The 14,561-nt window shown below is 37.8% G+C and overlaps 1 protein-coding gene across 2 annotated transcripts in view; it reads left to right on the top strand.

Moving 5' to 3' along the window:
- The window catches only part of TFDP2 (transcription factor Dp-2), a 123,119-nt gene that overhangs the window by 25,574 nt on the left and 82,984 nt on the right, over nt 1-14,561 (top strand). For both annotated transcript variants that reach the window (XM_016209872.2, XM_016209871.2), the window contains exon 3: nt 6,917-6,983. In XM_016209872.2, the coding sequence (XP_016065358.1) occupies nt 6,917-6,983 (67 nt within the window). The remainder of the gene's footprint in view (nt 1-6,916; nt 6,984-14,561) is intronic.

Below are 14,561 nucleotides of genomic sequence, written 5' to 3'. Positions count from 1 at the left end.
ATCTGCTTCATTACTCTGTCTCTGCACACCATCTTCCTCAGTTCTCCAGTTAGCATCTCAAAGGACGTGGTACAGAACCAGCCTGTTCAGAGAGAGAAAGTGCGGACGGGAGGGACAGAGGCTGCCCAACAGATTCTGTCTGCCTATGCTCGCCCCGGCTCCTTGGGAAGGACCTCTGGCAAGGCTCCAGTCAGATACCCAGTAGTGGTTTGGTTAGTCGTGACCAGGAGAAGCAGGCCTTATATTGAGTAAAAAGGTCTCTTTGTGAGCCAGACAACTAGTTCAAAATACTACACATCTAAAGAATAGCGTTAAAAAAATAAACCTTTATTACTTATCTTTGTTTTGCTATTATTAACCTTGCTTTTAGCATGTGTTAGTAGCTATAAGCAGATACAGATTTTGCTTTATTAACATGTAGTTGATTTTGTTAGGATAAATTATCAGGAGTGGTTTGCTTTAATCTGACACTCTTGTATATATTTGTTAAAGTGCCATCTGGGGAAAAGAAGAAGCAAGATTTTAGTCTGTGTGTTGGGAATTTTCTTATAGGATGTTACCTTGGTTTTCTCTCCTTCAGAGAAAAGGGGATGTGAAAGCTATCCCGAGCCATAAAATGGTTAACATTTAAGTAGCAAAAGTATATTTTGACTTTCAATGTACCTTGACTCAAATATCTTCCTAGCCATATGTACAGTTTGCTATATTAAAAGTTGTTTCCTGAAAGTAACATAAAACATTTGATCCAGTGATAATTACACTCCCATTATTTTGTCTATATATTTGGAAGAAATCAAACAATGAGCAACACAGTTCTTCTTCTGCGATGGCAACCTGGGGGGAGAGGGATAAGCGATGAGTTGACCCTCTTCTGAAACCCTGCAGTTGGGAACATGGAGAGATCCAGCCTCAGACTAGGCTGAAGCATGTGGGAAAGAACTGAAATAGGCTGTCTGAAAACTCCCAGTCAAGTTTACTAGCCATCCTGCAGTAGATAAGAACATTTTTGTGGCTTTTAATATGTTTTGTCAAGATACTTACTAAAAGGATTAGACTAGTTTACTTATGATGCCATAAGCAATTCATTCTCCTCCATCCCCACCGATCTCCAGGAGATACATGTGCGCAACACTGTTCCAGGCTCCTGCCTTCTTGGGTCTTATAGTGCAGTGAGAAAAGATAATAAATAAATATATAGTGTTAGGTAATGATAAATGTTATGAAGAAAAACAGGGTAAAAGGGGAGAGTGACAGGGATGAGGGAGTCCTCTTTCAGCGAGGTGTTCAGAAGAGTCCTCTTTAAGAGGAAATGACATTTAGGGCAGTGCTCTTGAGTCTCAACCCAAGAAGGAGCCAGCTGTGTGGATATCTGGGGAAAGAGCATTCCAGGTAGAGGCAGGTGAAAGTGTGGTTGTTCAAGGAACAGCAAGATGACCAGTTTATAGGTGGAACAGAGTAAGCAAGGGAGAGCGGTAGGAGCCTGATTATGTGGAGCCTTGAAGACTGGGGTAAGGGGTATGTATTTTAAATGTCAGTGAGGAGCTATTGGAGGTTTTGAGGGTAGTTGCATGGCCTGACTTCGCATTTTTAAAAGTTCGTTCTGGCTATGAAGTGAATAGACTGAAGAGGGGTGTAGTAGGAGCAGGGACTTGTTTGTCTGGTACTTATCCCAGTGGTTCAAACAACAGAGTGTGGTGGTTTGGCCTGGGGTGATGATATATTGGAGATGGGGAAAAGTAGCTGGATCTAGGAAGTGTTTAAAGGGACAGCCATCAGGACTTACTAATTAGGATACAGGGGCCCGGTCGGCGTGGCTCAGTGGTTGAGCATCGACCTAGGATCCAGGAGATCTCGGTTGGATTCCCGGTCAGGGCACATGCCTGGGTTTTGGGCTCGATCCCCAGTGGGGGGCATGAAGGAGGCAGCCAATCAATGACTCTCTTTCATCATTGATGTCTCTATCTCGCTCTCCCTCTCCCTTCCTCTCTCTGAAATCAATAAAAATATATTAAAAAATAAAATACCAGTAATGAGAATTCTTTAAAAAAAAAAAAGGATACAGGGGCAGGGGAGAGGTTAAAGACTTCTCAGTGTTTGTCTTGTGTAACTCGGTAAAGAGGAACTCTTCGGGTAGTGCAGGATCTTGTGGCAAACTCAAGAGTTATTTGGAACATACTAAAGTTGAGGAGCCTAAAAACATCCCGGTAGAGATAATTGGCTAGGCAGTTTGGTAAGTGACTCTGGAGGTCAGGGGAAGGCTTGAGGCCGGATATAGAAATTTTGGAGTCCTTTCATATTATTTTAAAGCAGAGGGACTATATGAGATTATATGCATGTATAGAGAATACGTGAGGACCAAGGAGACTCGAGGAATGGCCAGCGAAGGAGGCAGTTGTTACCCTGATGATCTGGACACCTAGTGAAGAAAATGTTTCAAGAAGTGGGGAGTGATGTGTCACATCACTGAAAAGTGACTCTTTGATATGAAGGAGATTGCCTGGTCATATATTCAGTTATTTACACCTTTATTTTTTGTCTCATTTTGCATTTTTTTTATGAGAACAATTCTCTGGTCTCTTCTTTATGGTTGCACGCAATAGAAAGCCTATTCAAAATAGCTTATGGCAAAAAGTGGAACATATTTGTTCATATAACTGAAAAGTCTGGAGTACTCTGGCTTCAAACACATTTGTATTTAGGGGATCAAATGATGGTGCCAGGGGTCTGTTTCTCTTTTTCCATCTCTTGGCTCTATATGGTGGCATAACAGCCTACATTGGCCTTAAATTGTTTATCTCAGAGGAAAAAAGGGAAGTTTTCTTTTTTAGCATTTATCTTTCAAATTCCACATAGAAGTTTTGGTTGACCCTGCTTGGCCTACATGCTTAGACAAGCCAGCATGAAGAAGGAAGTTGGTACCATAAACGGCCAGCTCTGGGTCAGGGTCCACTTCTGTTCCCATGGCACAACTGAGGCTCTGAGACGAGCAGACCTACCAGACTACATGGACTGTGGGATGGATCACTTTACAAAAGGAAGCTATGCCGAGATGGCAATATATTCATTGTATTTGGGATAAAATTGTTATATAATAGTATCTAGTATCCAGTGATACTCTTCTAGACCCAAAATGCAGGTGTGTCTAACTTAATTAAGCTCACTCAGAATATAATAAAGAATTTGAAAGGTAATAAGAGATATATATATTTTTTGCTTTATCAAGAATCTTTTAAAAAGTATGTAAGCCATAATACTCATTACAGAAAAATTAGAAAATACAGATAAAGAAAAGAAACTAGCCTAGAGATTATGAGCAAAATTGTCCCTGTTATATTTACAAATGTGTATATATATGAGCCAAATGAATATATGTTGTAAGTATATTTTTAAATTTTAATAATGTATTTTAGTTAACCCAGTATCTCCAAAATATTGTCATGTCAACATGTAATCCATACAAAAACTTTTTTTTACTTTTTATTGAATTTATTGGGGTGGCATTGGTCAATAAAATTATATAGGTTTCAGGTGTACAATTCTATAATACATCATCTGTATGTTATTTTTTTTTAAATAGAAATGAGGTCATACTGTTTTGTAAACTACTATTTATCTTAACCTCTATGATGAATGTCTTTTCTTATCTTGATAACTCTGCAACAGCATTTTAAATGGCTGTTTTTTGATATCTATTATATGGACATTACACCACTTTCTAATATTCACCATTAAATTATTACCATTTTTTTTCTTTAAAATTAAAAAAGATTTTTTTGCTTACTTGTGGAATTATTTCCATGAGGCAAAGTCTTACATAATTACTGGCTCAAAGGGTGTGTGCTTTCTGGGGGGCTTTTGATTCATATCGCTAAATTGCATTTCAGAAAGATTGTACCAATTTATATATTCAGCAGTGGAGTATCAGAGTGCCATCTCCATTTATTTTCTTTTTAATCCTTGCCAATCTAATCAGCAAAAATGGGATGTGACTTACTACAGTTCTCTGATTACATTGTTAATTAGGTCAAACTGGTATTCTATATGTTTATAGGTTATTGGCATTTCTTTTTTATACATGGTCTAGTCAGTGTTGAAGTGTTAAAAGCCACTGCCATTTGAATAACAATCCATACTTGAACATTGCTTTAATGTTAATCAACATGTTCACATAATTTTTAATTTCATCTTGGAGCTCTGAGCTTTTCGTACACAAACAAATCATCCCTATTTTGCAGCTACTGTTCCAAGGTCACCTTGCTTGTGAATGGTAGAGCTCTGAATTTTTTTTCTTTCAGTTATGTTGATCTGAAATGTTAAATGTTAGTGAAACTATAATGCTATTTTGGGGGAATATGGTTTGATCCTTAAAAATTGGGCTTGGATATTTTGTATTCCAGAGACAGTTAGGACTGCTTATAGTATGCAACACAGTGTTTGAATATCCACATAGAAAACTTTCTCAGGACCTTATTAGATGAAAATTTTTACATAAAATGAGTTCACTTTTTTCTCTTGCCCTGTGAAACATTATAGAAAGATCCTTTTTAAATAAAATAAGGAAAGAATAGCTAACATTTTACATGCCTTTCCTAGCAACTTTTTCTACTCTCAAACAATCTGCCTTTTCTTTGAGTCTTTAAACTGTGAAGTATTTATGAAAGCAGAAATTAATACACTTTTGAAGTTTTAGTAAATAAATTTGGTAGTATTTATAAAAGCTCTAAATATAAACATCTTCCCTCCATCTATGAGACCAAAATTGGCAGACATTATTGACTCACAATTGACCTTTATCTTTTTAGAGTAAAATTTGTTGATTATTAAGGTGCAGGTGCACAGATGCCAAAAAAGTTTATGAATTTGTTTCCTGCTTCACTCTGCAGAAGTTGGACATTAAGAGCAGGTGTTTAAACATAACAGTAACCCAGTAACTGTGAACACTCGACTGTGAATATGTGGTTTGAGTTGAGGTTTTTGCCGTTATCTTTGTATAATAACAAAAAGGGAGAAACTGATGTTTTTGAAGTTATTGTAATACTTACACTGAACAGGCACATTGTATTAAGCATGGAATATAGTAAAGGCTGCCTTGGCCTTTCTTTTTACAGTAGAGCACCAACAGAAGGTTTGTCTTTCTCTTCTTTTTATAGCAGAAGAGTTTAAAAGTAGAGGCATGTTAATGATGCAACAGTAAACTCTTGGCATTTACAAATTGAATACTTAATATTAGCACTTGTGAGCAACTCTGGAGATCCATGTAGTAATTTGCAAATTTTGTTGCAAAGGTTTTACGTTACTTCTAATAGAGTATTTGTGAGAAGCTAGACAGAATTAAGTATCTACACCATTATCTAAAAAGCTATGTTTTAGGTATCTTCGCTCAGCTGGTGTCACAAAAATTTAATATTAGATGCTAGAGATAGGTTTGTATCAGAATTACTTTTCCATGATATTTAGAAATATTTCTGATAACATATCTCTTAACAAAAAAAACCCCACAGTTATTAGTAGAGCATTTGTACCAAATAAGAAAATAATTAGCCCTTACATTATGAAATTGTAAAGTATCAAATGAGTGCTTAGGTAGACTAATGTTAAAGCACTGGGTAGTTTAACATAAGACAGGTGTGCAGATGCAAAGTTATGAAGCATTGTGTGCTTTGAAATCCCTTCATTGTGATAGTACTTTGAAAGGATATTTGAGGTGCCAAATTAGCACAGATGTTTTACAGTTACAGATCTACAAGGATTAAAGCAATAATATAATAGTAATAGTAGAACCATTTATTGGATGCTTGCTTTGTGTCAAAATTTCCAAAATGGAGATGTGTGTTTTTTCCTCCTGACTATAATACATTATAAAACTGTCTGATGATACTACCATATTCAGTTCTGATTTCAAACAGTCCAGTGAACAGCACATTAAATGAAATAAATTGTCTGAAGGTGAATCTATGAACACACTTGGTCTAGGTAGTCCCTCAAGTATCGTGTTAATAATGGATGTTAACATGCATTGAGCACTCGGTGCCAAGCACTGTGCTGAATGCTTTGCATGAATTATCTTACTTAATCTTTTTAACCACCTGCGCACTGGTAAGCACTTCTAACACCCTCCAATTTACAGATAAGGAGACTGAAGTAGAAAGAGCTTAATGAGCCAGAGTAGGAACCTAAGCATTGGACTTGAGCCTCTGCACTGTGTTGTTATTATTATTTAAATATTTTTAAACAGAAAAGAATATACTCGTTCGGGAAAGGTGAGGGATTGAGAAGACAGGCCCTGGGTAAAAATTATTATGACAACACCTGGAGTAGCTAGGCCTGCCTAGGAGGGAAACAGGCACTGCCACACCACCACAGGGGACAGCTACTGCTGAGGCTCAGGTGACCAGTTCACACACCATGCAAAGCTGTACAGATCAAAGTTATAAAAATCTTCCAGCTCATCATGAAACAAGTCCCTCTCATCTTCAGAGTTGTGTTGTGTTATTAATGGTCTTTATTTGATCCATTATATGTCATAATGTGAAAAGTATTATAGGCAGTGATTTTGAATAGTAAAAACTAAGGGCAGCAATGAGGGTGAGAAATTCTGTTACATCTATTGGCAACTTCATGGCTGCCACAATACTTGTTTTCAAAAACCATCAGTAAAATCTGTAGATCTAAGTTCTGCTCATAAGTAACATTTTATTAATTTTACTTTATCTGGATAATTCATGTTTTCCCCATTTCAATCAGTATGGCAACATTTTCTTTTTAATCCTTTCCTAGAGTTGATATAATTAATTCATTTTTATGTGGCTATATTAATATTTGATATGGACCTCTGGTGGAAGGTGTAAAATAGCTTATTAAGTGATCATATAATACTTTAGATCTTCTTTTTAACTGTTAAAACTATTTTATTCAGGTTGGTTTGAGTTCCACAAATGCAGAATTAAGAGGATTTACAGATCAGAATCTCAGTCCAACAAAAGGTAAGGACAGTTGAATAAAATTTTTCTGCATTGAGCTAGTTTTATTGCATTCGTTTTATAAAACATGAAGGTGCATGCATTACTTTATGTATAATAATACTTATATACTATTACTGTGTTGTTATCATATACCAAATAACTTGTATCATAGGAAAGTCAGTTACCTCTGACAGGTAGAGAGAGAATGTGTGTGACTTTTGTCCATGATCTCTCAGACCATACTTGATCAGTGATCCTATTACAATTGAAACTACTTAAGTCATTTTCTTCTTGATTTTCTTGTTTGAGAGCCCTTCTTAGTGGTTAAACTTGTAAGGAACTACAATAGAATGATTGAATGTATTATAATTCCTGTGTCTAATACATGGCTTAGTGGAGGAATACTTATATCAGAAATCTGACCCACCAGTACAGGAACTTATGCAGGACACTGGAGGTATCTTTCAATATGTATCTTTCAACAGTATCCTTTAGTGTTTGGAGATAACACACTGAAATATTTATGGTTGAAACGACATGACATATGAGATTGGCTTCAAAATAATCCACTGGGGGAAGAAGAGTAAAGTGGGTGGAATTATTAAAAAAACAAAATTGTCTATGAGTTGATTAATTGCATAAGCTGGGCAACAGCTATGTGAGGTTTCATTATTTCTTTCTCCCTTCCTTTGTATATATTTAAAATTTTCCATTATAGAAGGTAGGAGCAAAATGTCTGCCATTACAAAACAAATAGCTATGAGAGGAACAGAAGCTTCCTCAAAAGATTTATGTCTAAGGTGAGCTATGCACTCTGGAGAGAAGGCTAGAGAAGTCTGCATTTCAGTATAAAAATGTCTGGCTTAATAATAATGGCCTGTAGAGTACTCTGAGAGTTTAAATATGTATTTTGAAGCAGTAAAAGAGATCATTCAAGCTTGATGCTTCAATTTTCCCCTGAATTTTTTACCGAGGTGAAATACATATAACATAAAATTTGCCACTTCAATCATTGTTACATACGTAGTTTAGCGGTGTTACGGACATTGACACTGTGCAACCATCGCCACCATCCATCTCCATAACTCTTCATCTTGCAAAAGTAAAACTCTGCACCTGTTGAACAATTAACTCCACGTTTCCCCCTCTCCCCAGCCTGGCAACCACCATTCTGCTTTCTGTCTTTCTGATTTTGCCTACTCTAGATGCCTCAGATAAGGAGAACCACACAGAATTTGTGTGTTTGTGACTGCCTTATTTCAGCTGCTGTAATGACCGCAAGGTTAATCCATGTTGTAGGGTGTCAGAATTTCTTTCCTTTTTAAGGCTGAATACTATTTCATTGTATGTATATACAGAGGTGGACAAAAGTAGGTTTACAGTTGTTTGTATGGAAAATAATACAATAATTCATAAATAATAATACAAGAATAAACTCACGTAATCACAACTGTAGACCTACTTTTGCCCACCCTGTGCAGTAGTCCCCACCTTATCCACAGTGTGGTTTCAGTTACCCACAGTCAACCACAGCCTGAAGATATTAAATGGGAAATTCTAGAAATAAACAATTGATAAGTTGAATTGTGAGCCCTTCTGAGTAACATGATGAAATTGTACGCTGTCCCACCCGGGGCGTGAATCATCCCTTTGTCCAGTGTGTCTGCACTGCAGAGGCTCCCTGTCCTTTAGTCGCTTAGTAGCCGTCTTAGTTGTGGGATCAGCTGTCAGTATACAGTGCTTGTGTTCAGGTAACCCTCATTTTACTTAATAATGGCCCCAAAGTGCAAGAGTAGTGATGCTGGCAATCCGTCCATATATGCCAAAGAGAAACCACAAAGTACTTCCTTTAAGTGAAAAGGTATGTGTGTATGTGTAGGAAAAAACACAGTATACACAGGGTTCAGTATGATACACGGTTTCAGACGTTCATTGGGGTCTTGGAATGTGTCCCCCTTGGATAAGGGGGGACTACTGTGCCACATTTTGCTTATCCATTCGCCTGTTGACGACACATGGGTTGCTTTCATGTTTTAGCTATTGTGAATAATGTTGCAATGACCGTGGGAGCAGAGCTCTCTCCTCGTTACAGCACAGGGAACCCAGTCAACAGTACTGTAATAACTGGTGCCAGGTGGGTGCTGGACTTAGCAGGGCGGCCACTTCGTAAGTTATATAAATGTCTAATCACTATGTTGCACACCTGAGACTAATATAATATTGTATGTCAACTGTAATTGGACAATAAAAATATTTTAAAATATATATCTTCTCAAGACCCTGCTTTTTAGTCTTTTGGGTATATACTTAGAAGTGGAATTGCTGGGCGATTTGGTAATTCTTTTTTTAATTTTTTGAGGAATTGCCATTCTAATTTCCCAGCAGCTGTACCATTTTACATTCCCACCGACGGTGCGCAGGTGCTCCAGCTTCTCCGTGTCCTCACCGACACTTGTCATTTTCTCTGCTTTTTAATAGTGGTCATTCTAATCGGTGTGAGGCGGCATCTCATGATAATTTTGACTTGCATTTCCCTAATGATTAGTGATATTTAGCATCTTTTCTTGTGTTTATTGGTCTTTCGTGTATCTTTGGAGAACTGTCTACTGAAGTCCTTTATTATTTATTGATTGATTTTAGAGAGAGAGGAAGGGGAGAGAATTGGGGGGTCGATTTGTCGTTCCACTTATTCAGGCATTCATTGTTTGATCCTTCTGTGTGCCCTAACCAGGGGCTGGTGTATTCGGACGATGCTCCAACCAGCTGAGCTACTTGGCCAGGCCATATGCTTCTTAATTTTTTGTCACATTATGGCATAAATAGAAATTGATAACATTTATAGGATGCACTAGGGCTAAACAAATGAGGTGGCTTAAGGTGAGGGGTAAGCTAGTCAGGAGCGCCACCTACCCCAGTTTGACACTCCTGGCTGCCCCAAAGGCCGAGGGGATCAGTATCTTAGTAACCCACAGCCTATTCACAACACAAAGGTGGAAATCCTTGCTCTAATAAATTGTACTATTCAGGTCAGGAGAAGGAGCTGGGAACCACAAGCTTGGCAGATATGGACATCTATGATATTGAGTAGTGGGACAGAGATAATGGAGTAATACAGTGATCTTGAAAGATCTTGAAAGAAGGGAGGGGATATCAAGTCATAAAAGGGAAGTGTGACAGAAAAAAAGCCTTCAAAAGATAGAAGACAAAGGAGAGAAGGAGGGGTGAGGTGAGGGGGTTGTGTTTGATGGTAGACTAGGCATCTGAAGGGTAAGGAACAGTCATAAAGGTCAGCCATGAATGTATGTTAATAATAACAAGAAAGTTTAGCTGTAGAGTAAAAATCTTCTGTTTGTTTAATTTGATAGAATAAATGGAGAAGATGGAGACAATCATTTGCAAGGCAAAAACTAGAGAAATCAGGTTTAGAAACAGCTATTTGTTTAAAAGAAAGTTGTTCCTCTTCCTTGAGCTGTTGGCTGGTGGCAGCAAGAACCCCAGATTGAGTAAACCTATAGGGCTGGGAAAAGAGGTTTCTTTGAATAATTTTTTAGATTGGTGAAATTCAGTCAATATTTATTATGGGCCCAAGTGACAATTATATCAGAAATAAGATGTAGAGAACTATTTTACTTAATTGAAATGATGATATAACAATGACATTATAGAAAAATTTGAAAATTAGTAAAAAAATTCTACCACCTAACATAACCTTTTTGTTTTTATTTTTTTCATTCATTATTCATATACTTACGTTTTATAGTTACAAAGCTAATATACATGTAATTTTCTCATCTGCTTTTTTGACCAAATGCAAAAAAACACTTGTTATACTGATAGTCTTCATAAATAGCATTTTTAGAGCTTCATACTATTTCATTGCATTTATGGATCATAATTTATTAAACATTTCCCTTTTCTTATTGCTACACACTTAAGTCTTTTTTGGTGGTTGGTTTTATTTTATATATATGATGTGCATATATCTATATACATAACGTATATATAAACACATATGCATAGACATCTATATATATAGCTGTGATGTTGGACATCACAATGAATGTTTTTAGTCGGCTAAATTTTTTTTTTTTTATTTATTTTCTTAAGATACTCAGTACAGTTACTGGGTCATTCTCCTGCTTACAGCCTTTTTAACAGCTTCCTATTTAAATTAACATAAAATCCCAAACTCCTTACCTACAAAATCCTACCTTATGTCCCTACATATGTCTTCATCCTTACTTCGCCACTCTTGTTTGTACCCTGTACCTCAGCCACACTGATACTACTTTTAGGAAGCTATTTGGCAGAATCTATGAGGAAATTTAAAAATATTGACTGTCTTTTACCATGTAATTAAGCTTTTAAGAGTCTGCATTAGGGAGGTAATCTTAAATGTAAAAAGATAAGCCATCATTTTTCTAGGTTTAGTTTTTGGCATTTGACTGACGTGCCTAGGTGTGGCCTGCTTGTTGGTGGCAGCCTTGCTCACGTGTTTGAGGTAGTGTTTGTCATGTTTCTCTTGACCACCCCCCTTTCTGTGCCATAGTCCCTGGAAGGAAGTCATTATGTGGAGCCCACATTTGAGGAGTGGAGAGTTTGGTCCCCCTCTTTGAGGGGGAGTATCTGTGTAACTTATTTGGGATTCTTCTGCATCCTGGATTTGTCTTTTCTCCATTCATTCATTCATTCATTCATTCATTCACTCATTCATTCATTCAGACTATATCAGTATGGACTCATGGATATTTAGATTATACATGAGTTAAAGTCCAAGATTACTTTATTTATTTATATATTTATTGCTTAAATTATTACCACTATGACCATTGGAAGCTTTCAGTTGGTCTTCTCTGTGTCCTTTGACATATCCCCCTCCTTGTGGGGTGCGTTGTTTGAGCACTTTCTTAGTTTTTACCACTACATGATGCTCCAGGTTCACTCTACACATTTCCTGCCCACTCCACTTTTTCCCCAAGAGTCTTGATTCTATTTAATGGAGAAAGTTTTTAGGAACCAAGATCTCGGTGCTAGGTGAGCTCATTGCTGCTGGGATGGTGTCTTGCCTTTTGAATTACTGTTTTCCTTTGTGTCTGTGATACCACACTTTTTAAGTCTTTCGTAGAAAGCCGTGCAGTGTGGCAGTTAAGAACAAGGGCTCTGGAGCACTAGGGTGTAATCTCGGCGCATTTCTTAAACCCAACAGATGTGTAAACCTGAGCAAGTTGATCCCTCTAAGCCAAAATGTCCACATCTATAAAAATGCAGATACATGTTACTCACTGTATTATATATAAGAAGTCAGAAACTGTCTTCTTCAGCATTCTGTCTCTAGGACAGGTATTTCAAAGTGTCTGTCCCATCGTGTCTGTGCCAAACTAGGAACCTTGTCCAAAGAATGTATGTCCTTCCGTCTACCTATAGTAGAAGGAATAGACAGAGTGGGGTGCGTGAGCCATTCGTGGCGCCGCGCGCATAGTAGGCACCGTGAAGTGTGTGCTCTTCCCCTCGGTGATGTTTTCTCTCCTTTTCGCCTCCCTGTCACTCTACTCTCCTGGCCCTTCCTTTGTTCGTCCTGTGGATGTTAGTGCTCTGCGGGGTTTTATCTTAGATTTTCCTCTCACCTTGTACACTCCCCGCAGGCGATTTCATTTTTAACTGATTTGCTTTAGTTATCATTGACTTTGTATATGGAGGATTCTCAAATCTATATCTCTGGTCCAAACCTTTTATTTATTTTTTAATCCTCAACAGAGGATATTTTTTCCATTGCTTTTCAGAGAAAGTAGAAGGGGGGGGGAGAGAGAAACATCAATGTGAGAGAGACACATCCATGGGTGCCTCTCACACGTGCCCTGACCGTGGTGGGGATGGAGCCTGCAACCGAGGTACTTGCCCTTGGCCGGAATCGAACCCGGAACCCTGTGGTCTGTGGGCCGACGCTCTAACCACTGAGCCTAACCGGCCAGGGCTGGTCCGAACCCTTTGCCTTGAGTTTTTGCACACCCAACTGCTTCTTGGACATCTTCATGTGAGTAACTTCAAGTGGTTAATATGCTGTCCCCTTCTTCTCTTACTGAGTAACAGCACCGCCACCCTCCGCCGAAACCAGAAACCCAGGCGGTCATCGTCTTTGACCCCTTTTCTTTCTCTCCGCTTCTAAGCAAATCACTTAAGTCTTGTTTCTTCCACCTCTTAAATCTCTCAGCCCTCCCTACCCATTTTCTCCATTTCCTTGGCTACTATCTAAGTTCAGGCTACTATAAACCATTTTCTGAATCACTGCAGCTGCTTCATTTACTTCCAGATTTATTTATTTTTATTTTATTCACTGTACAATAGCTACATACTTTTTTCTCAAACACAAATCTGAACAAAGTCTTTTCGTGTTGGGGAAAAAAAAATTTAGTAGTTCCTTATTGCCCTCAAGATAAAGTCCAGACTCCAATTTAAAAGATCCCTCATGATATGGTTCCTGCTTTCACTTTAGCATTATCTCAGACACAGGTACTTCTGGCATCCTGAGCTACATTCTCTGTCTCTGTCTCTGTCTCTGTCCCTCTCCCTCTGTATGCTTTTCTCTGTGCCTGGAATATCATGCCTCCCTGAAACTGCCTTCCACTCCACTCCTGATATATATACATTTCACCTGGCTAATTTCTCGTCATTGCTTGCATCTAAGTTTAGGGTTTATTTCTGCTTGGCTCATAACCCTCTAATATCTCTACTTATTTCTAGTGTAGCATTTATGACGCTGTGCTTTAATTACTGGCTTACTTATTGGTCCCCACCTGACTCCATGAAGTCAGGGACTTTGCCTGATTCATCATTATATCTCTAGGACAGGTATTTCAAAGAACCTGTCTCATGATATCTGTCCCAAATTAGGACCTTCATTGAAGGAATGTATGTCCTTCCTTCTATCTATAATTCCTTTGCCACTGGTCAAATTTTGGGGGGGGGGGGGGGGGGAGACAAAGTTTGAGTTACTCTTTAAAGTCTAGCTGACCATGAATTCCACTGCACCTCCTTGTTACTGTGCCTCCTTTGTATTAACCTTTGGGCCCTGTACATATTTTATTATTGTCCTGATCACATTATGTTGAATTTCTTTATACGCTCATCCTTTTATTTTACTAGACTCCAAGCTCCTTGTAGGCAGGGTGCTTTTTCATATTTTTATCCTCAAACTGTAGCTTGATGTCTAGCACAATTATACATACTCAGTAAATAATGAACTGCAAAAGCTTGTTTCGCCATAGCATTCCCAGACTTTTAATCAAAATGTTTATTATCTAACCTTTGAGAAGTGTATAAAAGTATTGAACTTACCTTTAGTATTTTTGAATCAAAGTGGTAAGGTATTTAATAAAAAATGTTTCTGAGCTTTTTGTTTTAGGATGTATATCTAAGAGTTGGAGGTTTAAAAGTTTTCTCCTTTTAATTAACTAAAAGAAGAAAAGTCTGAAGATAATTATATTCACTCATAACCAAGGGAGTAGTAGAGTATTTAAAAACAGTTGAGTATTTGTATGTCCTTTATGCTTTATTAAGAAAAGTGAAAGATAAAAATACTGTAACTGGGGGCTTCATTGTCTA

This window comes from Miniopterus natalensis, chromosome 15 (assembly GCF_054644295.1).
Source record: "Miniopterus natalensis isolate mMinNat1 chromosome 15, mMinNat1.hap1, whole genome shotgun sequence".
Classification (NCBI taxonomy): Eukaryota; Metazoa; Chordata; class Mammalia; order Chiroptera; family Miniopteridae; genus Miniopterus; species Miniopterus natalensis.
This window is presented reverse-complemented; position numbering and strand designations above follow the sequence as displayed.